The following is a 27,715-nucleotide window of genomic DNA, read 5'->3' as shown; positions in this document are numbered from 1 at the left end:
AGCCATTTAGAAATATTTTCCAAGGAATAAAGCACTCATTACTTTGTGGAGAACTAGCAGAGTTAAGAGGCCTTTGGAAAGAATGATTAACTGCTTAGTAAAAACAGTAACATGACCATATGCATCAATGTGGTATAGAACTACAAATTATTTCTTTCTGAACACACATATAAAAAGAAATCTCTCTCTGTGCAACATTAATTGAAAAATGCCGGTTACCTTGGTCATTCAAGGAAGGGAAAAAAAAACCTTAAAGTGAATAACTCCTATTTTTGCTCAAATGGTTTCAGCTTGCTATGAAGGATGGTCAAATTACTGCAATGAGTTCAACTTTTCACTTTTCTGATATAATTACTAAGACAGCCTATTCCGTATAATATTAAGTGGTATTCTATTTCCAGTGACATCTCCCTGTAATGATGAGGTTGAGGCTGTTAAATTTAAAACAGTCCCATACAATGTTACTTTGCATATCAGATTTTCAAGTATTAATGGCTTATCTGAAATTCAAAGCATGTTCTCCTTGCTTTCTGGAGGATTGGCTAGGTTCTGATGAGCTCGTCTACACTTTGAATTTTTACCGGTGGCACTCCAAAAAAGGAAGAACTTCCTTCTCTGTGTTTCAGTTGAGAGAAGGGTTCTTCCTTCCATGCAGTATATGGAGCCTCATGGGGGGAAATGCGGGCAGGAAAGCTCTGCAAATAGGCCAAGAGCATCCTTCCTTATAGTGGACCCAGAAGAAAACTGCTACTGTACAGTCTTTTCAGGTGTGTTGATGGAACACAGTGGCTATTTTCATGGCCATCACCATTGTTCATGAAGATAAGAAGCCAAAAAAGAAAAGAAAAAACACCCACCTGTGCTACAATCTATATTTATTGATGCTGATAATGTCATTTTATTGTATTATTTTAAAAGGTTTTATTTATTTACTTGAGAGATAGAGAGAGCACAAGCAGGGGAGAAGAGCAGAGAGCGGGTGAAGCGGACTCCCCATCAAGCAGGGAGCTCAATGCGCGACTCGATCCAAGGACCCAGAGATCATGACCTGAGCCGAAGGCAGATGCTTAACAGACACCCAGGTGCCCCTGATAGCGTCATTTTAAAAAAAAAAAAAAATCCGGAGGTGGCTCAGTCATTTGGGCATCTAACTCTTGATTTCAGCTCGGGTTCATGATCTCCGGGTCCTGTGATCCAGTGGGGCTTGACAATCCGCGTGGAGACTGCTTGCGATTCTCTTTTCCTCCCCTTCTGCCCCTCCCCCCACTCATGTACACTTGTATGAACGCGCATGCGCGCACGCTCTCTCTCAAATCACTAAATAAAGTCTTAAAATGAAATTTTGTCAGTTTTTAACTGTTAGAAAAATAGGTGAGCAGGAGTTTTTCTGCTGCCATCGGATTATACATGTCTCCGTTCTCTGTCCTCATTCCCACCAACAAAGAAAAAAGCTATCAGGATTTTTTTCCTTAGGTTACTGGACCCGAAATCTTGGGTTGCCACTTGGTTTTCATCACGTTATACCTTTGCAGCTGACAATTCAGATTACAATAGTTCTCTTCGCAGGGTGCTTTGTCAACAAGGCCAAGGACTCATCATTTTATGAAACTTCAATTGTCTCAAGTGTTAAATCCGCTATTCACATAAACGTAAGTGCCCAGAGATGGCATTTCAGTCCCCAGAAAAGAAGACATTTACAGGCTTGATGTGATTTCTCTCACCTTCTGAGCAGACTACTTGAGATCTGTGGTTTACTGAAGATTTATTACCCGACAATTGAGACATCAGGTGTCACTTTTTAGGTCGCAAGACCCGACTTCCCTCAAGTTAATATACAAAGCCATTCTCAGGCTACTTAATCTCCACCAGCACTAAAATCCTCTATTCCATCCCGCTCTCAATGGGGTTCTTTTGTTACCAATACTCACAATCAGTCCATACTCCATGCACTCAGAATAACTGCTTAATGGCACTGGGTTTTCCCAGCACACACACAGCAGTGGCCATTGGTACAGCGTTCGCATTGGGGAATCCTGACGCCTGATGCAGGGATGATAACTTCTTAGTAAGATCTGTACTTAGTTATTAATGTTCGTTCATACTGTGCCATCCAAGGGCAGTTTGCCCCCAACCCTGTGAAAGGCAGTGTCTGGCTGTTTCTCTTTTATGGCTTTCCTGCTTCCAAGCCATAAACCAGAGGGAAGGATGCACGCTCTGTCTTAGCCAAAGGTTCATCTGCTTTAAAACAAAAGCCATTCTTGTTCTTTGTTACCCTGATCAGCCCTGAGGGTTGTGCCTGGGCTCCCCATCTGTTGTGTTTATTAACAACAAAACACAAATACTTTGAAGGTGGGGGTTATCAATTCGTCTGATAATATTGAGAACATTTAGAGAATGTGTATTAACTGGCTCTGATTTTCAGCATCAGTCAGGGAGGACTCTGTGTTCAGACGAAAAAAAGAAGCATAGTTCTCTTGATGGCCTTGGAGGCAAAACCAAAACAATAGCTCTTATGACTATAAGAGCTAATAATAATAGGAAGGGTGTATGTAATAATAGGAAGGGTGGGAAGCTGACTTAGGATGTGATTACGAGGACTTTGATATTAACGAGTCAAAGATCATCCGTACCTTTCGCCTTGTCATTCCTTTGCCTTGCCTAGAAAGTCAAGAGTTATTTTAGAGCGGCAAGAAAGGAAACCGCCTATTTCATTTTTTTGGGAAGCTTCATTTAATTAGAGAACTTTGTATTTTTTTTCTATTGACCACGTGCTCTGGGCCCGAGAAGGATCTGCTCTCCTCTCTTCCCTCATGCCGGCCAGCAAAGGTCAGACCCTTAGGTTAGTACCGGGTCCAGTTCTGGACACACAGGGATTTGGAAAAGCCCTGAAGGTTCACAGGGGTGCACAGAGTGATTCAGGACAAGACCTATGTGGAAGGGTGAAGTGAAGAGGGGTGACTTGGTTTGAAGTAAAGCCCTTAGGTCCGAGTAGGATGCTTACATAGAAAGAGAGGATGGTGACCGTCAACTATCAGTTGAAAAACCGACCACCCACCCCCACGCTATTCTGCTCTGGCCGCCGCTAAACTCTTTGTGGCGAAATCCTCTGGGCCCTGCTTTCTTTACCTTTTCACTTTTTCGCACAGAACATTATTTCAGACTTACAGGAAAACCGCAGGACTCCCAGATCATCTTACTGAGATGCGTTAACTTTGGGCCAATTTCATCTTTCTCCGTGTGTCTCTCCATCTGTAGACAGATGGACACTCAAACGCACATATGCGTCATTTCTGTGATATTGTGTGCATTGTTCCTACTTAGTTTTTTTCTGAATCCTTTGAGACTGGCATGTATGAGCTGCATGTTTCATTCCCTTTTCATGGCACCTTTTTAAGCCCTGCAGAGTCTGACCCTGCCCACTGATGTCTCTTTCTTGAGATTTTCAGGTCTTGGGTTCCATGACACTCCTGAACCCTGGGCAGCCTTCTGTCTCTCTGGCAAGCCCTTCATGGTCTCTCACCTTCTCTCTTCCTCTGCTGACCCTTAAAATGTAACCATCCTATACCAGGCCCTGTTCTTGACCCTTCTCTCTTCTCCCACTTCCTGTGATTCTGGGGGCATCTCAGCAATGCCTACAGCTTCAATCCACTAGGGAGTGGAATCTTACCATCAAATGTATGTTGCTAACTCAGATGTCTTCCCTGGGTTCTATTCTCGGATCATGTTCCACCTCCAAACTCCACATCAGGCTCAGCACCCCTCCTCCCCCATTCCAGCGCGGACGAAAGCCCTCCTTTTCTTCCTCAGTGCTGTCAGTACCACTAATCAGACCCTCCGAAACCGCGCTCTTTCTCTCTCCCCCATTTACTTTGTATCCAAACAATTGCTGAGTTTGTTAGTCTCACTCCTTGACTGCTTCTGGCAGGCTCTGAGGGGGCAGCCCTGACCCAAGGGAAGTTTCATGCCCTTGGTGGATTTGTATCTGTCCACCGTACTGAAAAGCAAGCTATTGGTGTGCAGAGTGTGAGCCGGACCCAGCCCCGCCCTGAGTGCTCTTGTGATCTCTTGCGGGAACAGCAGCAAACTGCCCCTAAACTGGTTTTGCTGTTCTGCCATCTCATTTCCTTCCAATCTATGCTCTAGACCCTGGCTAGAATGAATTTTCTACCATGTTAAGTCTGATCACATCATTAACCTGGTTAAAATTGGCCAGTGGCTTCCTGCCATTTGCAGGATAAAATCTGAAATCTTTTGGCCAACATAAAAGCCGTTCACGGCCCCTGCCTCTAGTTACCTGTCCAGCCTGTGTCACAGCACTGCGCTCCCTCACACCCACTCCCCTGGATGCTGACCTGTGGGTGAGGCTGTGGACACACCACATCTCTCGGGCTCTCAGACCTCTGCTGCCACTTGCCTGTTTGCCGTATTTTGATTCATCCTTCTAGGGTCTGTTCAGATGCTGTCTCTTCTCAGGAGGCTTTTCTTGTCTTTTTAGGCAGAATTTGGTGCTTCTTAAAGTTCCTACTGCATGTTCAATTACTGCATTATAATGATCCCATAACTGTCTTCTAGCTAAAGTTTTGGGCTCCTTGAGGGTAAGGACCATTTTTTTTTTTTAAGATCTTTTATTACTTTTTTTTTTTTTTAAGTTTTTTTTTTTTTTTTTTTTTTTAAACCATGTGCTTTTGGAGCCCTGACCCCGAGTGCCTGGAATATAGTAGGTACTTAATAAATATTTGTTGTGGGAATTATTTTGGTTTCATATAAAGACATTTCTTATTAGTGGGAGCTATTCATTGTTATGTAGAGTCATCTAAAGCTATCTTTCCAGAAAAAATATTTTCAGAGAGGCCCATTTTCATGTAATGATTTTTAAATGTTTCTGTAACCAGCCAGTAAATATTTACTGAGTGTTCGCTTTGGGCAAAGCACTGTGCTAAGAGATATAAAGAAAACATAACCATCTTAAAGATTTTATTTACTTGTTAGAAAGAGAGAGCGCAAGCAGGCAGAGTGGCAGGCAAAGGCAGAGAAGCAGGCTCCCCATCGAGCAAGGAGCCTGATGCGGGGCTCAATCCCAGGACTCTGGGATCATGACCTGAGCCGAAGGCAGAGGCCTAACCAACTGAGCCACCCAGGTGTCCTGCAACACAACCATCTTAACATTGAGGCAGCTGCTGGTATAGTTGGTGCAGACGGAACACAGGTACAGCAGCCGAGTGTGATAAACCCCGAGGGAGTGATCCAGCCCACGGGCGGGCACAGTGGTCTTGCAGAGAGGGGCTGGGGATGGAGAGGGACAGACTGGGCAATCCCCGTGAAGGATGGGGACCAGAAAGAAGGCTCTGCATTTGGGTAGTTGAACTGGAAAAAGAAAGGCAATGGAGCTGAGTGCCTGCCTCGCTGGCGTATGCAGAGGGAGTTAAATCCATTCTTACTGAAGGGAAGCATCCCATGGACCACTCTGCATTGATTGTTTTAGGTCTACGATCTTTAGATGTCTGGCTCCTCCTTGTCCTCAATCGCGAGTGGGTTATGAACAAATGAATTCTAGTATACCCAGAGAACACACAGCATTCTTTTGGCTTTTTCCAGTTTTCTTCCATATAAAATTTTTGACTGCCTCTGTCAAAGGCTATGCCACAAATCCAGCCCTGTGATTATGTTATCACTGGCTGAGATCCTATAATTTTCTGTAGTGATGATTATGGAAGCTCTAGGTTGCGAGAACCTTACAATCTTCAAATGGGTTTTCTATAATAATTTAAGTAACTGGAGAAAAATATCCTAGAATAATAGCATTTTGCTGCTGGGATGCATCTTGTAGTTCATTTCAGGCAACTCTTCATTTAATAAGGGAGAAACTTAAGGTGTAGGGGGAGCTGAGATTTCCCCAAAGTTCTGCATCAACTTAAAGACAAGTGAGGGCACCTGGGTGGCTCCATCATTAAGTGTCTGCCTTTGGCTCCGGTTGTGATCCCAGGGTTCTGGGATGGAGCCCTGAGTTGGGCTCCCTGCTCAGTGGGAAGCCTGCTTCTTCCTCTTCCACTCCCCCTGCTTCCTTCTCTTGCTGTGTCTCTCTGTCAAATAAATTAATGAAGTCTTAAAAAAAAAAAAAAAGGCGAAGGTCCAGAAATCCGTGTCTTCTGACCCAGGCCATTCTCTGTAACACAGGACAAAATCTAAAAGTGTTTCCCTTGTCCTCTCCATCCTGTTGGCCAAGCTCCCCCCCCCCCCCCACGATCTCTCTGAGGTCCTGCGTTGACCCTCATCTGCATCTCACTGCCACGGGCATTTGAGTACCTCTCCACCTCTGGGGGCTGTCCTCCTGGCATCAGCTTTCAGGAAGCTCTGGGTGAATGACTGTTTTTATTCTTTTATTTTTTATTTACTTATTTTTGCAATTCTGAGAGTGACCTGGAAACCACTGAGAAGGAAAAAAGATGATCCAGGCAGGCCCTCCTTTCTAAATTCAGGGGCGCCTGGGTGGCTCAGTGGGTTGGAGCCTCTGCCTTCGGCTTGGGTCATGATCTCAGGGTCCTGGGATTGAGCCCAGAGTCAGGCTCTCTGCTCGGCGGGGAGCCTGCTTCCCTCTCTCTGTCTGCCTGCCTCTCTGCCTACTTGTGATCTCTGTCAAGTAAATAAATAAACTCTAAAAAAAAAAAAAATCAAAATTCTCTGAAACTGGAATGAACTTTATTTTTCTTACACCTTTAGCACTGTACATAGTTTGAACTGATGGTGTCAGGCTTTCTAGGCTGGGTGATTTTGTAGGGCTCACCCCTCTTTTCAGCAGGGATACAGGTGTAAGAATGAATGCTCCACAGAACTCCATATACTGGTTCCAGAAGAAATCATCTGCCAGTGCTTTTTCTCTTCTAGAGAAACGGTCAGTGGGGACTATTTCGCAAAAATCTTCCCTAAAATCACATTATGATGTCAGAGTAGTAAACCCAGGGCCAGAAAAGGATGTTTTCATGCTAGATTGCTTGTTAGTAGGCTTTCCCATCCCACAAAAACGAGGGTTCAGGGAAGTTCTGGGGATTCTCACCCATTTTCAGCGATTGTCCTCCCCATCAGCTAGGGATGCCATTAAGGAAACAGAGTTGGAAGCAGTGCAGGTTTGGACAGTATTCTGCAGCTGTGACTCCTTCCCCCCCACCCCCCACCCCCCCCACCCCCACCCACATTTTCTCCATGCCTTGCTTCTGTTTGGGGTTTTAACTCTGAATGTTTAAAGGGTGATGTGATGATCTTTCTTCTAGGAAATTTAGAACCTTTGGAAAAATGGGTAGACTTGGCAGGCTGAACAAGCATTGGCCCATCTGGGCAGAAACCAGTCTTACCCTCACAAGGGGGGGTCACTACTTTCATACATAAGAATAAACCTGTAAGGGATAAGAAGTGAGTCATGAAACTTACTCATATTTAGCAGTAACCCTTGAAACCCATTTAAAGTTCAATCTAGCAAGTAACCTTTAGCTGTTGGGCTCTTTGATGCCATTGGTCTTCAGGATTGATGGCAGCATTTTCGCTCTCTTTGGCGTTCTGAATGGACGTCTTGTCAGTTACATTGATGGGGTAGGATATCTAAGAGGGTAAAACATATAAAGCATGTTAATGGGATTCGTTTTAAGTCTTAGAGCCATGAGGCTCATCTGTGAACTCTAGAAAGAGGTCCTGCAGGGTTGCATTTTATTTTCAGTTCAAGGATATATCTTAGTCCTTGGGGACCTGGGTTATTCCCAAGGAAAACAGGAATAAATCATGTTTTTTCTTATAGGCATGATGTGAGAATTGGTGCTTTGAGGTCAAACTACTATTTAGTTTAAATGTTCAGGACAGGGGTGCCTGGGTGGCTTGGTGGGTTAAAGCCTCTGCCTTTGGCTCGGGTCGTGATCTCAGGGTCCTGGGATCGAGCCCCACATAGGGCTCTCTGTTCGGCAGGGAGCCTGCTTCCTCCCTCTCTCTCTCTCTGCCTGCCTCTCTGCCTACTTGTGATCTCCGTTAAATAAATAAATAAAAAATATTTTTAAAAAATGTTCAGGGGCACCTGGTGGCTCATTGGGTTGGGCGTTGCCTTCGGCTCGGGTCGTGATCTCGGAGTTCTGGGATCGAGCCCCATATCGGGCTCTCTGCTCAGCGGGGAGCCTGCTTCCCCCTCTTTCTCTGTCTACCTGTGATCTCTCTCTCTGTCAAATAAATAAATAAAAATTAAAAAAAAATGTTCAGTACACAGGGGACCCAATTTTAGAACAGTTATCTGAGCTGGATGTAGCAACAAATGCTGAGTGTAATAAGAGAAATAATGAATAGTGAAATACCACTATGCTTCAAGATGATGAGCACAATAAAATAACAATATTTAATATACATGGAATGCCCATGGTGTTGCTAGTCACTGTCATAAGCACTTCGAATATATTCTATTAGTCCTACTGTATTAAACCTTATCGCGTATGTATTACTATTACCCCCTCTTTTTGCAGATGAGAAAACTGAGGGACAGAGACATTAAGGAACTTGCCCAGAATCAGTTATGTGGAGCAGCTGGGCAGTCTAACTCAAGAGCCTCATATTTGGCAATTTTGAAATATCATCTTTGACTTGCAGAATTTGTAATGTCGGTAGTCAGTGAATTTGAATGATGTAGATCGGAGGTTCTCAACTTTAGTTAGATGTTAGAGTGACAAAATATCAGTGCCCTGGTCCCATCCCGGACCAATTAAATCAGAAGGTCTGGGGTGGTCCCAGATAGTTTTATACTTTATTATTTTTTAAAAGATTTTATTTCTTTACTTGAGAGAGAAAGGATGAGGGCACGAGGGGGGTTGGGGGGAGTAGCATGTTCCCTGCTGAGCAGGGAGTCCGATGTGGGGCTTGGTCCGAGGACCCCGGGATCATGACCTGAGCCAAAGGCAGATGCTTAACTAACTGAGCCACCCAGGCACCCCCAGAATCCGTCATGTTTGTGTTCAGATTCTCCTGCTGTTTCTTACTTTGCGTTTATGCAGACTGCTATTCAATCGGGAGAGAGGGGGAGATATTTGTTAAATATTAATAAGCCAGTGTCTGCCAGTAAAGATAACCTCATTCCTCACTGCTCGATGCAGGTTCTGTGGCCACAAACAATACCTGTCATTGTTGCTGCACTCGAATGCAGAAATATGGCAAACAGATGGTATGGAAGTTTAGATACTAAAAGGTTGATCTGAAAATGGGAAAAAATGAAAATTGAGCCTTCTTCATGCTTGAAGATCATAGCAAAGACAAGGGCAAAACGTGCTATTGGATCATGGGATTTTCCTGATTTCAAATAGGAGTACTCCAGAGGCCTGGGTGACTCAGCTGGTTACGCATCTGGCTTTGGCTCAGGTCATGATGCCAGGATCCTGGGATTGAGCCCTGTGTCAAGGAGCCTGCTTCTCCCTCTGCCTGCCTGTCCCCCTGCTTCTGCTCTCTCTCTGACAAATAAATAAAATCTTTTAAAAAATGAAATAGGAGCACACAATAGATTTTGAAAGATTACCTACTCTGCAAAAGGAAAACTTTCCAACACCATGAAACGGTGTGACCTGCTATGCAACAGAGAGTTTAAGAATATAAATGCTGCCACCGCAGGTGAGGAACTGTGTGTCATGATGCCATCTCTCAGTCCCCCTCTTGGTACTGGTTTAAGAAACATGAGGGGACTATAAAAGTATTAGGTTTCATAACGTTGGCCCCTGTTATTGCAAAGGACTCTATCCCTTACTGCCATGATGTTAAAAGGAAACACCACTCAATTACAAGTAAAATCATCTCTTTCCTGGACAAGAAATGAAGGCCAAGAGAGTTTGGGCGGGGTGTGTGTGTGGCATCTAAATAGGCTGCCTAAGTGGGAGAAGAAATCATCCTTTTTCAAACCTCAAACAGGTGATGTCTTGGACAAAAATGTTATCTGGAGCTTGGGAGAAAAAATTGGGTTGAATCATAGACCCGCAGCTAGGATGCTTGATTTCTCTGGCTTTTGTAAAGGGGACTTGGTTTAGTTAATTCAGTCTGCCGCTGGTGATTCCGATTGTTTGACTGCCCGGGATCGATCCCTTAGACATAGCTCTGGCAAAAAGTTTCCAAATTACAAATACGATGTCCTATGCTTTCTTTCCCCAGAGAGTGTAGGATGTGTGATATTTTCCATCCACGGGCTGTTTGGGTGGAACTCGGTGTCAGAATCACCCCAGTGAGAGTCTCAGGGCAAGTAAAGCATACTTCTACATTATCTCTTTGAAAGTGGAATGGGACACAACCTCTGCCAGCTATTTTTTTTTTTTTTTTGTGAACCATTCTATTAATACCAATCAAATCGAGAAAATGATCAAATGAAATTGCATTTTGAGCATCATAAGCTGTGTAATGTCTATTCTGTTAAATTGGGGCCTATAATTGCTTCTCTACTGAAAAGATACAACAAAGACAGCAATCATGGCATGTCATTATCCCAGACTAGAAAACCGGCCTTTGCTGGGAGGACTTCAAAGGCTTGTGGTTCTCGAATTGCATTTGGCTGCTATTGATGAAACGCGGGCAATCCTGATTAGGTGTTTACACTGAGGTAAGGCGCAGAGCAGAGAGCCTGAGTGCCTGGGTCTAGAGCCATTAAAAAATTGTACATTATGTTCCTTGCTTTGAAGTGAGGGTTTGTAGGAAGGAAAGCAACTCAGATTGAGTACAGCTGAGCTAGATTGGGCGGCTACTTCTCTCTCAAAGAAACTCATCAGGTTCTTACAGAATGGGCACCACACAAAAAAGTTGAGGCTTTACACTGAGAGCTGTATGTGAATTAGTGTCTCTGCACAGACACACACTGAAACATGTCTAGAAAGCATATTATCCTTAAGTTCTGCAATCATGGCAAGTTTTGCTCCTTTATTCCTTGATACTGTTTATTGTTTATTTTTTATTATCACGGACGTTGTGCAGAGCCCCTCAGTTAACATATCTGTTTCCTTGTTATTCTCTGGTATTAACAACTAGCACATGGCCAAATTAAAATAGGCCAGAGTGTCTGATTTTTTTTCTTAAATGTATTATTTGCTTACCGTCACTCCAACACGTCTGTTACTTAATCCCTCTCTTCGGGACCTGAGCACTGGATTCGGCGAGCATTGGTTCACTTGGCTAACGAGTGATCTGCTGTATTAGTTCTGTTCTATTTCTGAGACATTGTGCTCTGTGGCAGTCCAAGCCGACTAACATCTCTCTCTTGACACATGGCCAGCGGGAGAGGCGGAGGCATGGCGGCACCAAGAGCCCGCCATTGTCAGGCTCTAACACGGATATTTTGTACAGCTGTTTGAATTATCTGGGGATTTATATTCATGATTCAGCCATTAAGAGACAAAACACAGTTGTTAATACCATCAGAGAATAACCATTTGGCTCTGCTGTTGGTCACTTTCTCCATTCGTGCAGAACCCTTCATAACGCATTTCACAACGCATTTCACGCACAGACGCTCCATCAGAATGTGATGACATGGAAACCACTGGAGATACTACTTTTTTGCATTCATTTTCTACCATAAGGTCCTGCCACTTTTAAAACCCCCAAACTAATTATGCCAGCCACTGCTTGCAGTCCCTTCAGTGCTTCCCCCTTGCCCTTACTCTTTAAAGGTTTAAGGTCCTTCATTCTGTACTTCTTGTTCTTTTCACATTGTACTTTCTTAACTCTGTGGTTGGGTCATAGGCACCCTTGTTTCCAGGGTTTGTGCACAGGCCATCTTTGCTGGGAAACACCTCTTCACCTCACTTATTCTGACCAATCCCATTCACTGCTGCTGTTCCAGCCTGGGCTGAAATAGAATTTCATCCAGGAAGCCTTCCTTGACTCCTCAGAGATTACAACAAAGGCACCTGAGCTCACGGCTTTGGCATTTTGTACTTTCCTTTTTGTAACAAGTGTTGGCTTGGTAATGGGGTTTGTTTCCCCTCCAGACTGTAAGTCTCAGTTTTGGTGGGCTAGTCACATGAGCCTGGCACACACATGCTCCGTAAGTATCATTGAATGAAAGGTCTACCTACACGGAGCACTGAATTCTCCATTTACATCAGAATACATAGAATCTACTTGTTTATCTGGCTAGACTTATGGTTTATAATAAAGTCAGGTAGCCAGCTGTCAACAAAATAATGTGGAAAGCAGGCCTTACCTTTCCCTTTCCCTTGCTCACTCTGCCCAGGACCACTGGGCCGTCACCGTTCTCATGTGCTGTTACCTCTTTGAGGAACATTCTTTCCTCAAATATTTGCTTGATACGCTCTCACCTCCTTCATGACCTCCTTAAAACTGTAATTCCCCCCCACCCCCAATTCCCTATTTCTCTGCTCTCTTTCTCTCCCTAGCACTTCCATCACCTACAAATACATGATTTATCTATTTTTGTCGATTGTCCATCTCCTCCTACTAGAAAGTTAGCCCCATGAGGGTTGGGATTTTTGGTTTTTGTTCAGTATTACATTCTAAGTACCTAAGACAATGCCTGGTACCTAGTAAGGTCTTACTAAATACATGTAAATGAATGAAGCAATGAACTATTTTCAAGAATATGAAAGAGATTTTTAGGAATATCTTGTGTTTGATTAACCAAGTAACCCGAACTCTACATGACACGACTAGGGATATGTAAGCATGGCCTCTGGATGGCCACAGAATTCAAATTACTCTATTACTAAAATCTTTCAGTGATTCCACGGCATGTAGAGGAAAGGCATAACTCCTTAGCACAGCGGTTCTAAAACTTGAGCATGCATGAGAATCACTTGGAGGGCTTATTAAAGCAGATTGCTGGGCCTCACCCCAGAGTTTCTGACTCAAGAGGTCTGGGATGGGGCCCAAGAATTTGCCCTTCTAACAATTTCCCAGGGGAGGATGATGCCACTGGGTTCCAGGGACCGTATTCTGAGAGCCCCTGCTTTACAATGACGTACAAGGGCCTGCATGTAAGGCACCTGACAGTTTCTCTAGCCTAAATACCCACACTCCCATCCTCACAATCTAGATATGTACAACACAAAAGTATTCGTCTTCTCCTCAACTCACTGGATTCAGTAATCCTCTCCAGTCCTTACTTTAAGATCTCCCAACTGATACCCACAGGTGAGGCTCATGACTCCCCACTCCTCTCTAGGATGTCTTGGGATTTCTGTCCATCAGTTGGGTTGTATGCTTACCAAGAAGATTTTACAATTGTTCACAAACCTGTTTATGTCTATTGTCTGTTTAGTTAAAATTATAACATGTATATAAAGGTTAGATAATTTAGAGAAATCAGAGTGTGAATAGAGAATTGTTATTTTCATGGAAATAAAGTAAAGTAATTTAGAATGGCTCAATAAAGCAAAAGGCAAGAGAATGACTCTGGGGGGTGGGCCATGGAAAACTGAAAAAGGTTAGGGAAATAGTTATTTTTTAAAAATCATGGGGCTCCTGGGTGGCTCAGTGGGTTAGGCCTCTGCCTTCGGCTCAGGTCATGATCCCAGGATCCTGGGATCAAGCCCCGCATCCGGCTCTCTGCCTGCTTACCTCCTCCCCCTCTGCCTGCCTCTCTGTCTACTTGTTATCTCTGTCTGTCTGTCAAATAAATAAATAAAAGTCAAAGAAAGTTATATTTTACGTTCTTTCTTTAAAAAGGAATGCCTTTTAAAGATTTACTTATTTATTGTAGAGAGAGAGAGCTCACTTGAGCAGGGGGAGGGGCTCAGGGAGAGAGAGAGGGAGAATCCCAAGTCGACTCGGCACCGAGCAAGGAGCCCAATGTGGGGCTCAGTCCCAGGACCCTGAGATCATGGCCTAGGCTGAGATCAAGAGTTGGACCCTTAATCGACTGAGCCACCCGGGCCGCCTTGTACTGACTCCCAATATGTCTGCTTCCCACGAGGGCAGGAGATGCTAAACAGCAGATACACTGACAGCAGCAAAAACGACTGCAGACCCCTAGCAGTCTGGGGCATTCAGGGAAGAAGCAGAGCATCCTTTTTCCCATTGCCACAGCCAGGGACATTACCACAGAGCCAAGTGCCACGGCCCCAGCTAAGCTAGCACCAGCATGTCAGGCCCTCCAGCACGTTGGGTGAAAGCTGACCTGGGAAATGATGGCTTCGGTTAAGGTTCTAGTTTCTGAAAGGGCAGGCTTTAGTTAACGAGGAAAGTTTCCTTTTCATGGATCCCTCGTTAGTAATGTTGACTGAATGGAGTGACACTCCATAGATCACATAATTCGTAGCTAAACCAAGTGCTGATCAGCGCACACAGACAGATGCCTGAGGAAATGCGTTATGCTGGGGAAAAACCGTGAAGTTCAATTTGAATTATGCTGTCCTAAGTAAGTGCTCTTGTCATGGTCACACAGGGCAAAGGAAAAAAAAAAAAACCCAATCAATGAAGATACAGAGCACTTACTCTATAGAAGAATAATTTTTATGAGTATGATAAAGGTGAGACTCAAAAATACTACCCAGCGGTGCCTTGGTGGCTCAGTGGGTTAAGTGTCCGCCTTCGGCTCAGGTCATGATTTCAGGGTCCTGGGATCGAGCCCCCATTGGGCTCTCTGCTCAGCAGGGAGCCTGCCTCCCCCAGTCTCTTTCTGCCTGCCTCTCTGCCTACTTGAGATCTCTCTCTGTCAAATAAAGAAATAAAATATTTAAAAACAAATACCACCCAAACCAGAAGAATTCTAAACAACAACAAAAAAATTCCATTTCTAAACAAATTAGAAAAAGATGATCATCATTGAAATAAAGGTACAGCTTAATTTTATAGACCACCAAAAGTTTTACTAAATCTAAAACTACAGAAAACGAGAGCAGTGGGTGGCTCCGTCATCTCAAGAGGGAGGGTAAGGTTTTCCCAAACAAACAAGACAAGGAAGAGTGGCCCATCAGCATGACCAGAAATGCAGGGGAGACGCTGGGCTCTGGGAGCTGTGAGTTCCCAGAGGATGCTGGGAGTGGTGGGGAGGCAGGGCGGGGGGTGGCGATGACAAAGGAAATGGCTGAAGCAGGAGAAGTGGCTAGGGCGCGGAGAGCCTTGTGTACCACTCTGAGAGTTTGACTCTGACCCACAAGTGTAACGTGTGTTTTCTGAGTTCTCTGAGAGTCCTACCATAGATTGGGCTACTAGGGCATTGAAATGCTACCCTTTTAGGTACAATTTTTAAATTCTACCTGAAGTGCTATCCCTTTTACTTTGAGGCACTCTGACCTGAAAAAAGGAAAAAAAAAAATCCATAAGGTCCTACTCTGAGTGGTTCCTTTCCCTTCCCATAGGAAAAGAAAGCTATAGCTTGAGAATGTCCAGTGTTGACAGTAGCTTCCCTACACCGTCTGCCACATGTCAGGAGCTTTGTATAATTTTTTCTAGTAGGCCTCCAAGGCAGGAATTGACCCCATATATTAGATAAGGAGTATCAGTCTTAAAGAGTCTCTTGCTCAAATATCTAGGAAGTGCTACCACGTAGTTCGCTGAAGAGCCAGGATATAACCCGTGATTATGACTTTCGAATTAGTGTTTTGTTTTGGTTTTATTTGTTTCTCCTGTAACATTGTGCTGTCCCTAGGGGAGAGGGCTGCTGCCACAGGGGCCATAGACCAAACCTGTCCCCCAGAGCTTCCACAGTTTTCTCTTCTTTGTATGTTCACATCTCAACTTGAATGACATCTCCTCAGAGAGTCCTACCCAAACATCCCAGTCACATTCCCCTTCATCATTTTATTAAGTCAAGTTATTCAGTGTCCTTTGAGGTATTTATTGGCACTGGAAATTATTTTGTTCCACATTTCTTGCCTCTGTCATGTGACTGGAACATAAGCTCCTTGAAGCTCAGGCTCTGTAGGTCTTGTTCTCTGGTAGCTACCTAGCACTGAACCCCAAGCACATAGTTGGTGCTTAATAAAGGTCTGTTGGCTGCCTGATCCGCTGTCCCAGCAAGAGCCACGAATGTATGTCGATCTTAAAGTGGGTAGTGGATTTCTTTCTTTCGTACTATATTTTTTTTTTTCAAGATTTTATTTATTTGACAGAGAGAGATGGTAAGAGAGGGAATACAAGCAGGCTTCCCTCTGAGCAAGGAGCCCAGCCTGATGCCAGCACCCCGGGCTCATGACCTAAGCCAAAGGCAGACACTTAACCACTGAGCCACCCAGGAGCCCCAAAATGGGTAGTGGTTTCTTTTTTCTTTCTTTCTTTTTTTTTTTTTTTGAAGATTTTATTTATTTATTTGACAAACAGAGATCACAAGTAGGCAGAGAGGCAGGCAGAGAGAGAGGAGGAAGCAGGCTTTCTGCCGAGCAGAGAGCCCCATGTGGGGCTCAATCCCAGGACCCTGGGATCATGACCTGAGCCAAAGGCAGAGGCTTTCACCCACTGAGCCACCCAGGCGGCCCTGGGTAGTGGATTCTTGATAGCGCTTCATTTTGTCTGGAAGACTATAGGGGACCGAGTTACCTTTCTATATTTGTTTTCATAAAGTATCTGTAATTTCCAAGAGAAGAATAACAGGTCTAAAGCACCCTTCATTGGTCTTCAAAGTCACATTGGAATCAAGATAGAAAGGTAGCTCCTTTTTCAAGACATAGATGTCTTTTAATGGTAGCTCAGAAATGGACTCAAATTCTAACTAATGAGTTTCAGACAAACCCTGAACAACTCATGAATAAAAAAAGAAGGTCCTGAATGTTCAGCAGCAAAGTCACTGGCTGACGGTGATACTCAGGCGCCCTCTAGTGTGTTTTGGGTTTTATATCAGTAGGAACGGGCCTGCTTTCACACGTCCAGTGATACAGAGCGCCTGGATTCCAAGGTGATTTTCCCAGGGCGTTCTAATGTACGATCAACAGATGAAAAATGCACATGGTACAGATGAAAAATGGCAAAAATAATTGTGGGGCAGTTTAATTTAGAAACGGATAGTTCTTCTCTGAGCCATTATTTACAAGCAAAGAAGGCAATTTAGGTGACCCTGAGGGGTCAGTGGGCATGAAGTTACAAGAGTTACTACAAAATGTTGTGTCTTGTGAATCCATAGGCATGGTTCAAAAATAAGAGCTATAGGGCACCTGCGCGGCTCAGTCGTTAAGCGTCTGCCACTGGCTTAGGTCCTGAGTCCAGGGTCCTGAGATGGAGCCCGGAATCGGGCTCCCTAGTGCGGGGCGGGGGCGGGACGGCTTCTCCCTCTCCCACTCCTCCTGCTTGTATTGTCTCCCCCCACCCCCCGTCAAGTAAATAAATAAAATCACTAAAAAAATAAGAGCTATAAAAGGGTATCAAATGGAAGGCTGTGCTCTTATCCCTGTCCACCCTTCACAATCACCAGCATATTCTTCCAGTTTTTTAGGCATACCTAATGAAACCCAGAGCTTTATCCTTCCTCACTTTTGTACACTGTGAGCACTGTTCTGTACCTTTGATTTTTCCCTTCATAATAAAAAACTCTGGTAAGTTGTCCGAAACCGTTCATGGAGAACATCCTCATTAGTATTATTTTTTTTTAACAGCTACAATGTACTTTATTCTATGGATGTACTAAAATTTCAGTATTACCCACATGATAGATATCTGGGTAGTTTCCAGTCTTTCTCTGAAAAAAGGCTGAAATGAATAATCTTGTACAGGAGTTATTTCAAAACTGCACATACATAACTAGGAAAAATTCCTAGGAATGTGATGTATTGGGTCAAGTAAAAATAATCTTTGCTGACAATTATATAGTGTTGGCTATAAGGCAGGTATTGATCTAACCACACTACATATATTAACCTATGTATTTAACCTTCTTAACAATCCTGTGAGGAAGGTACTGTTTTATATATATATATATATATATATATATATATAAATTTTTTTTTTTTTTTTAAAGAATGAGGAAACTGAAGCACATAGGGGCAAAGCAACCTGCCCAAGGTCAGAGAGCAGGTGGCAATGCCAACCACCTTGGCTCTGAAGTCTGTTCTCTTCCATTATGTTTTCCTTTTTCAAGAAGTATATGTATTTGTATTTTAAGGGGATATTAACAAATTATCCTCCACACCGGTTATACCAATTTCTTATCTTACCACCCTGATGTTGTACTTTTTGGCCTACAGCTTCATCAAACATTTGGAATTTTGTTGGTTTAATTATAGGTGAAAAATAAAATCCCAATGTAGTATTGACTTATATTTCGCTTCTAATGGCTGAGGTTGGGTATCTTTTCATGTATTTCATAGATATATGACTTAACTTTTCTAGTAAATTTTCTATTGACCTTTGGTCTTTCTGTATTTTTGTATTGGGGTTTTTTAGTCTTGATTTCTAGAAGCTCTTTATATATTAGCAATAGTAGAGTTTCATCTGTGATACGAATTAGAAATATTTTTGTTCTTTGTATTTTGACTCTCATGCTTTTTCCTATAGAAGTATTTTGTATTTATGTAGTCAAATTTATCAATCTTTTGTAGATTTTGGATTTTCAACCATTTTGAGGTTATGGGAGAATGTGCTTCTTTTTTTTTCCCCTAGTATTTTTGTGGTTTAATTTTTTTTTTTTTAAGATTTTATTTATTTATTTGACAGAGAGAAATCACAAGTAGTCGGAGAGGCAGGCAGAGAGAGAGAGAGGGAAGCAGGCTCCCTGCTGAGCAGAGAGCCCGATGCGGGACTCAATCCCAGGACCCTGAGACCATGACCTGAGCCGAAGGCAGCGGCTTAACCCACTGAGCCACCCAGGCGCCCGTGGTTTAATTTTTTTTAATTAAATATTTGGTCATTTGGAATTTATCCTGTTGTATGATATGAGTTACGGATCTGACTTCATTTTCTCCCAGATGGCTACCCAGTTGTTTTATTGAACAATGCACCGTTTCCTCAATGATTTGAGATACTGCCTTATCCAATCATAGTATCATCTTCTATATTCTCATATATAGTTTTGTTCTGTTTCTGCAGTTTCTACTCTGTCGTTCCATTTTTCTGTCTATATATGCATCAAATATTATCCTAGTATTTAATTATTGAGGATTTAAAATTCACTCTCTGGTAGTGCTAGATGCTCTCATGATTCTTAATGTCCAGAGCTTGCTTTATTATCCCTGTTTTTATTTTTCATCTGAACTTAATCAGCTTTTTGAGTTCTATTTAACAAAAAAACAACTGTTGACATTTTTGGGGGATGTCATAAGCTTCTTAGATGTACTTTCAGTTCTTCCCAAAGACAATACACACCTTAAGGCCATGTGTAGTTTAACTGGGCCTAAATGCTTGTGACAAAATGATGTATTAAAAAGCTGCTTTTCTTCACTGTATAACGGTAACAGACATTTAGTCATTCATTTGGGACAGATGTCATTTATCCTTTCAGTATTTCTGGTTGTAAGACATTGCTCATCTCTTTCAAAGAAGTTAGGAAAAAAAAGCTTTTCAAACATGAAAGCTTTCCAGATAGATGCTGCTTAATCTAAAACCATATCCTCCAAACCTGCCACCTCCAATTCTACCTCCTGCTCGCAAATCAGCAGAATAATCCTACCATCCCTTGAAAACCTCAGTGCTCTATGGCCACTGACTTATACAACTATGACTTCCGGTTTCTGGAAAACCCTGTATGTGTTTTATGTGCAGTCCATGGACCAGCAGCCTTGACATCACCTGGGCACTTGTTAGAAATCCACATGCCTAAGTCTCACCCCAGACCTACTAGATTAAAATCTGTATGTTAACAAGATTCTGGGTGGTTCATAAATGCCTTACAGTTTGAGGGGAAAAAGAGATCAGTGGTTCTCAGTGGCATCAGAACAGCAGAAGTGGCATCACCCAGAACCATGTAGGAAATTAAAATTCTTGGGTCCCACCCTGTACCTATTGAATCAGAAGCTCCTAAGTTAGGTCCAGCAGTCTGTTTTAACAAGCCCTCCAGTTGATTCTGATTCAACTAATGTTTGAGAATGCCTGATGTAAAGCAATGGTTCTCAACCTTGGCTAAGCATTAGAATCACTTGGGGAGCTTTGAAAAAAATCCCCATGCTGACAGTGTACCCCAGATTAATTAAATCAGAAATTCAGGGCTTTGGCAGACCAAAGAATTCATATTCTTTTACTTTTCCAGATGATTCCATCGTGAAGCCAAGGGTGAGATCCACTGCTCTAGTCTGGAAAAGCGCATCTCAAACCTGGCTACACGTTAGAATCACTTGAAGATCTTTGAAACAAAAATACTGGCGCTCAGGGTCTTATCCAAAGATGTCCATTGGTCGACGTGAAGCCAAGAATCATTTTTTAAAATTAGTTTCTCAGGTGAATCTAATATCCAGTCAGGTTTTCAAACCACTGCTCTAGAAAATACCATTTTCCTTTCACATAAAATTTTTACTAAAGAGAGTAAGTCTGGGGGTGATATAAGAGGTCCATTTTTCATTCCCCGTCTATTTATTGAGACCTTACAGTATGTTAGGCTAGTTACCAGGAAGATTGAAAATAGGTACAAATCAATCAATTTCTTGCCCATAAGGAGACCTATAATCTGTAGGGACAGAGAGACCTGCACATATGTCATATGTAAATAATGACTCGAAAGGAACATATTGTTCAATGCTATTGACTATAACTCAATAAAAACAGTTACACATATCCTATCACTGTTCAGTCAAACTAATATCTGTCCTTTTTAAAAGAAGAGGAGTAAGAGGAAGGAAATGTATGTTGGAAAATGGTGAAGAAACAGTTTTGAATATAATTAGCAATCAGCCCTCGGACATTTGAATCTGGAGAAAGTGGTGGTCAAGGTCAACAGCCACTTCGAAGACTAATTTATGAGCTTAAAGATTGAGCAAGCTCGGGGCGCCTGGGTGGCTCAGTGGGTTAAGCCGCTGCCTTCGGCTCAGGTCATGATCTCAGGGTCCTGGGATCGAGTCCCGCATCGGGCTCTCTGCTCAGCAGGGAGCCTGCTTCCTTCTCTCTCTCTCTGCCTGCCTCTCAGTGTACTTGTAATTTCTGTCAAATAAATAAATAAAATCTTAAAAAAAAAAATTGAGCAAGCTAAAAATGCTTTAAAGTTTTCTCACTCCCTAACAGGAAGTTGTGCTATGGAATCACTGTAAGTCAGCTCACCCCAATATTGTTTGTAAATGAAGTTATAACTACTAAGAAAAATGAGCAATTAAGAAATCAGCAATTAAAGAGTTTATAATAAAGCTATTTTCACTTCTATTATAACTTTCTTTTGGCCTATTTGTCTCTCCTTCTAGACTGGCTTCTTTTGAGAACACATTTAAAAATAAATGAAAAATATTGTTCTAGTCTGAGAGAAATTACTGGTTATAAATACTTCTCACAGATAATGAACTGTGGAATTTATATTTTTAAAGAAGCAACCAAGCAAAATTCAAATTTTCATATATTTTAAGAAAGGTACATTAACATCTAAAATTGGGACAGATTGTTGATAATTCTTTTGCATTCAGCCAACTCTTTTGAGAATTCAGCTGAATATACTATATCCATTCCTCTGTTTTATTATCAGTTATAAAGGCAAGGATGTTACCATAATCCTTTAAGACTATAAAGGGAGTTTCTGAATTAAGAGAAAATCACAAATGTTCATATACCTCCTTTTCATGTTCTATCAAAAAATACTTATAGGTTAGAATAGGTTAGAGCATTTTAAATAATACCAGTTTGAATTTGGAATAGGTCTAAGGGCATCCCCATGTAATATAATAACCTTTCCTTCATATTTGAAAATGACCTCACAGTAGGTAATGAATTTCAAGCTGATCTTCCCAAGAAGGATGGTGGATATACTGATCTAGCCATTCTTTTCTTTCTTTCTTTTTTTTTTTTTTTTTTAATTTGACATACAAATCACAAGTAGGCAGAGAGGCAGGCAGAGAGAGAGGGGGAAGCAGGCCCCTCGCTGAGCTGCGAGCCCGATGTGGGGCTCGATCCCAGGACCCTGGGATCATGACCTGAGCTGAAGGCAGAGCCTTTAACCCACTGAGCCACCCAGGCGCCCCTAGCCATTCTTTTCCTATGTCCATGGAGATGTCCACTAGGAGTTGGTCTGATAGGATCTGAGTGCCCAGCATATAGAGTTAAGACTACTGACTGCAATAGATTTGAATCCATCATCCAGGATAGAATTCACTCTTGAAATGGTAAGATAAGAAAGGGAGGGCACTTACTGTTCTGGTTTTATAGATGGAGAGACTAAAGTTTCATTCTATCTTTCGCATAGAATAAAGGATGGTGTAGTGATTATCAGTTGTGGTTGGAAAGATAGTAGAATCATCTGGATAATTAAAAAGAAAAACCAAGGGGCGCCTGGGTGGCTCAGTTGGTTAAGCATCTGCCTTTGGCTCAGATCATGATCTTGGGGTCCTGGGATCAAGCACCACTTTGGGCTCACTGCTTTGTGGGGAGTCTGCTGCTCCCTCTCCTTGTGCCCTACCCCTGACTCCTGCGTGCGTGCTCTCATGTTTTCTGTCTCTCTCTCTTGCATGAGTTCTCTCAAATAAATAAATCTTAAAAGCCCCCAAACCAAACCACCACATGCTATAGCCTGCGGCCGTCCTATCACCGCCCAAAATGTATATAAAAATCGAAGTTGAGAATCACTTGTGTGCGTGTTGCCTTTATTAACATGAGTGTGTCATGTCACCTCCAACGTGTTGGGACATTTAATAGAGTTGAAAGCCAGTGTTTGTAGTAGAAAGAAAGGCAACCAACACAGCGAGTCAAACCTTCAGTCCTGATTTTATCTAATGGAGTATGCAATTAAAAAAAAAATCCATGGTTCCCTGAGTGGAAATGTTTTGGATATATTAATTGAATTACAGCACCGTAAGCCATTGATGGCTTTGATTTTTGCTCTTAAGGATTAGTGGAATGAGGGCCGTCTGGGTGGCTCCGCCTGTTAAGCATCTGCCTTCCGCTCAGGTCATGATCCCAGGGCCCTGGGATCCACCAGCCCAGTGGGAACCCTGCTTCTCCCTCTCCTTCTGCCTACAACTCTGCCTACTTGCACTCTTGCTCTCTCTCTCTGTCAAATAAATTAAATCTTGAAAAAAAAAAAACAAAAACAAAACAAAACTGTGGAATAATTCCCCTGATTCTTCAAAGAGGAGCAAGGGATAGGGCATTTGTTTTACTCAGCCGCATGGTTAGAATGACGTCATCGTCTCAAAGGAAAGGATCTCCAGCCATTGCAGACAAAGGCACATTCCAGGCCAGTAGTGCTGGGAGGAGATTAATCAGTAGCACTTACATACCTGTTCAGGGAGATTGTCCCCCCTTCTTTTATTGTGAAGTTGAAGATAAGAATCCGTTTTAGGAGTAGGGAATCCCAAAGTCAGCTTGTTTTTCTCCACGAAATATTGTTTGGACTTCCTTCGCCGACGGCCACGTGATCCTGGCAGGAAAACCTCATGATGTGAACTGGAACTCTTCAAGTAACGAGAGAGGTTGCTGGATTTTTCCGCCAGGTCACTGTCGCTCAGCTCTGAAAATGGCTGGCTGCGGTGGGCGCCCCGATCATAGTTTGGGCTTAAAAATTCACTGCCGAGTAAGGAGGCAACACTCTGGGGGCTACTCTTGGGTTCACCTTTCTCCCCGGAAAGTTCCATCGACGTCTCCTTGGAAGGGTACAGGGGATCCGGAATCAGATTTTCGGAAGAGCTGTCTACAGACTCTGGCAATGTGTCCATAGTCAACAACTTCCTCTCCTCTTTCTTACTCTTCCAGTTTGGGTCATATCGGAGGTCTGAATATTTGTCTTCTACTGGTTGTTGGCTGCCCAAAGCAGAAAGGAAATGTCAGGTCCTTAATTAAAACAAATTTGCATGTTATGTTTAATTATCTTAGTTGAATCTTTCTCCTATAATTTTCCTTTTACTACCTATGTATTGAAGACCTAACTGAGGCTCAATTTAGGTTTATGGAGTACACATAAGGGCAAAAAGGTTTTAATTATTCGTTCACTAAATTAGGGAATAAAAATGGGGGATATGTCATTTATGAATGCCTGAAAACCGCTGAAAATCACATGCCAGTGAATCGCTGTGGTTCAAGTGGAGCTATGACTTATGCACACCTTGAACACTTCAACTAGCGAAGATAAACCTGATTTCTCATTTTGGCCAGTGACGCATACATTTGGGTGCTTATCTGGGAAGAAAATGCCCTTATGGCCTGGATGAGTGTTTCCTCCGTCTGCCTCTCCTGTGAGGGGAAGCAAGATTGATCTTAACTGAATTCCTACCTAGGTTCATCCTCCTTTAAAGGATTTTGCTTCTCATCTTGTCTTTGTAGATTTCCATGCATATGCTGAAGAACGAACCCCAATGTTTAGAATCAGACGGTGGCTCACAGAAAAGTTCTTAGTTTGTATTCTGTGGGTTTGTCACATGGATGCACACAAAACAGAACACAGGTCGGCTGTAGGATGGCCCTACTTCAGCAAAAGGTTAAACATATGGTCTCACCATAGGGATGCGGGCTAGTCCCTAATCAGGGCATATGATCCCAAGTAAAGTCTTCCCTTTTCCTCATGACGGTCTCAATTTGTAAAGCACCACCTGGTCTTAACCAAAAAAAGAAAAAAATAATGCTGGTAATATGGCATGTTTAATGGCCCCTTTCATCTTCAGAAGCTAAATGGGAGAGATTTTCCTTCCTTGAGTATAGTAGATGCAATCCTCTAATCAAAAAGAAAATGTAAATCACCTAGGCTTTTTATGCTACTTGATATTCCCGTTTACAGAGGACATAATTTTATTCTGGGTAAACAAGCGAATGGTGCCCCGGCTACTGATTTACTTCTCTTAATGTGGCCCTGGATGTCTTTTGATTTGAGGTAAAGCAAAAATTAGAGTGAGAAGACAAAACTCCTATGTCTTGCTAAACTGTCATTTTGAATTAAGATGGAGAACTTCTTGGGACACCTGGGTGGCTTGGTCAGTTAAGTGTCTGTTTTTGGCTCAGGTCATGATCCCAGAGTCCTTGGATGGAGTCCTATGTGGGGCTCCTTGCTCAGTGGGGAGCCTGCTTCTCCCTCTCCCTCTGCCGATCCCCATGCTTGTGTATGCTTTCTCTCTCTGACAAATAAATAAGTAAAATCTAAAAAAAAAAAAAAAAAAAAAAAAAAAAAAAAAAAAAGAAAGAAAGAAAAGATGGAGGACTTCTTGGAGTAGGCTGCTCTGCTTTCTCTACCAAGGGAAGAAAAATGATATTCTCTTCCATCAAAATGCCTGAATGGAGAGGTGCACATTTGTTGGGAAGTTGAATATCAAATTATGCAACTCACCCCATGTCCTAAGCATCATGGGTTACCTGCCTCTGGGTTTTTTGAGGAGGAGGTGTCTCCTGTGTGATGTCTTATGAACTCACACTGTGTTTTAGCCTTGTCTGGAGAGCCTTTGCTCTCTAGGTCTCATTGGGCAGAGAGTGGGGACATGGAGTGGTCCAACAGGGCACAGTCTGGACTTGGGACTAGACAGACCTGGGCTCAAGTTCTGGGTCTGTCATTATCTGTGCATGAAATTATGCCATCTCTGAGCCAGTTTTTCTTGTCTGTAAGTAGCAATTATATTCTGGTTACTTCTCAGGATTGCATAAACATCAGAATGAGACAATGTATCTTAATGTTCTGTATTTGTGCTTATTTTGCCTTTCACTATGCTAACTTTGGCTCTTCACCTAGTTACAGTTCTGGGCAGCAGGGTCTGAGTCTTCCTCCTTCCCTAATCTCTACCTGAAGTACTCAAGCCTGTGCTCTGGACAGAGGAGTGAATGAGTATTTCTCAAATAACTGAGCCTCTAAAATTACTTGAGTCAACACAAATGTAGTATCAGATATCAATTTTTAAAAACCAATAGTAGTCAATTAGAATATACACATGCAGAAAAGCTTCTTGCAAATGAGTGAATGATTTTTGGGCCTATCATGTGATGATTTAAACATAAGCGTGATTGTTTAGGTGGGAAAGAACAGATTAAGGGGTACCTTGATTCCATCTTGGAGTAAGTAAAGATATGAATTTTTTTTAAAGATTTATTTATTTGACAGAGATCACAAGTAGGCAGAGAGGCAGGCAGAGAGAAATGGGGAAGCAGGCTCCCCGCTGAGCAGAGAGTCCGATGTAATGTGGGGTCTCCATCCCAGGACCCTGAGATCATGACCTGAGCCGAAGGCAAGAGGCTTAACCCACTGAGCCACCCAGGCACTTTTAAATGTGATGCTTTTAAAGAACAGATTCTGAATGGATAAAAGGAGGGTTGAGGAGAGCTTAGGGAGAAGCAGAGCTAAGATCCTGAAGGACTCTGTAAACTCTGTGAAGGAATTTGGCTTACCTATATTAACTTGAGAGTCTGGCTCTGAGCAAAAATAATTAGAGAGCAAAGATGTTAGTAAGATCTAAATACTTCTGGAGAGCCCAGGTGATGAGTTTTTGGAAGGGATTATCTACAGAGGCATTTTTGTTTGCTTGTTTTTTGTGAAGTTTTAGGATAGCTAGCCTTCTTTGCACTCTTAAAGCAGGGGTTGGTACTTTTTGAAAGTGAGTATCCAGGGGCGTTTGGGTGGCTCAGCTGCCTGACCTTCAGCTCAGGTCATAATCCCAGGGTCCTGGGATTGAGTTATCGTGTGAAAAGGTGCAATTCATTAACTTCTCTGTGCCTTAGCTTGCGCGTCAGTGAAATGGGATAACAGTACCTATCTCAGGGTGCCATTAAGTGAATGAATACATACGAATGCTTACACATCCATGACACAGAATAAGTACCCCGTGAGGGCTGGCTAGCTAGGACCACCTCTGCCCACAAGCTCCATGGCCAGTCCTTGCCCTGTGTTACATTCAGTCACCATGACATGACGCATGTTGTGTCGTGCATTGTGCTTCCTGTGGGTGGATCTCAAGGGATTGTTCTCTCCCTGGGGCTCAAGTTATTTCCAGGGCACGGAGCTGTGTTGTGATGCACTCAGGGGCACCTTTGTGGCTTGAAGGAACTAACTATCTTCAAAAATCCGATTTTCTTTACCATGCCTTAGGCACTTGTAGATGACCTGTTTGAACTATAGTTTAGGAAATGCGACTAAGAAATTTCAGCCACACGATGAAATATTTTAAGAACCTGCTGAGTGCTGATGGGAGAATTAAATGACTTTAGATCTTCAGAAAGAACTGTAATTTCTGGGGCGCCTGGGTGGCTCGGTGGGTTAAGCCTCTGCCTTCAGCTCAGGTCATGGTCTCAGGGTTCTGGGATCTAGCCCCGCATCAGGCTCTCTGCTCAGCAGGGAGCCTGCTTCCCTTCCTCTCTCTCTCTGCCTGCCTCTCTGCCTACTTGTGATCTCTGTCTGTCAAATAAATAAATAAAATTAAAAAGAAAAAAAAGAAAGAAATGTAATTTCTGGTCTCAACATATCGCCATTCTTAAATGCCCCTAGAGGTATACTACACATTGCAGAAGCACTGGTGTCTTAAGTGGAACCCAAGCAATACAAAGGCTTTGGGAACATATCAGAAAAAAAAAAAAAAAAAAGATGAATTGCTTTGATTGAGAAGAATGTTTCTGAACCAAACGTGGGAAGAGAAACTCTAATAATGTGTCCAGAAGAAATCTGAATCTGAAAATGTGGCTTTTCTAAGAGCTTTAATTACACTGCCCCATTTACACTGCAATGACGGTCTCCAAGTATTCCCTCCGTCCC

General features: G+C 42.7%; 1 protein-coding gene across 6 annotated transcripts in view; it reads right to left on the bottom strand.

Moving 5' to 3' along the window:
• The window catches only part of JHY (junctional cadherin complex regulator), a 53,416-nt gene that overhangs the window by 14,206 nt on the left and 11,495 nt on the right, over positions 1-27,715 (bottom strand). For 4 of the 6 annotated variants that reach the window (XM_082683703.1, XM_082683705.1, XM_082683707.1 and 1 more), the window contains exons 3-4: positions 23,280-23,799; positions 7,477-7,590 (exon numbers count right to left, since the gene is read on the bottom strand). In XM_082683703.1, the coding sequence (XP_082539829.1) occupies positions 7,477-7,590; positions 23,280-23,799 (634 nt within the window). Of the gene's footprint in view, positions 1-6,679; positions 7,389-7,476; positions 7,591-23,279; positions 23,800-27,715 lie in introns of those variants that run through there. The other 2 variants (XM_082683708.1, XM_082683706.1) reach the window with 2 other exon arrangements.

This window comes from Mustela nivalis, assembly GCF_964662115.1.
Source record: "Mustela nivalis genome assembly, chromosome: 9".
Classification (NCBI taxonomy): Eukaryota; Metazoa; Chordata; class Mammalia; order Carnivora; family Mustelidae; genus Mustela; species Mustela nivalis.
Note: the sequence above shows the minus strand (reverse complement) of the source record. Positions and strands in the feature narration are given on the sequence as shown.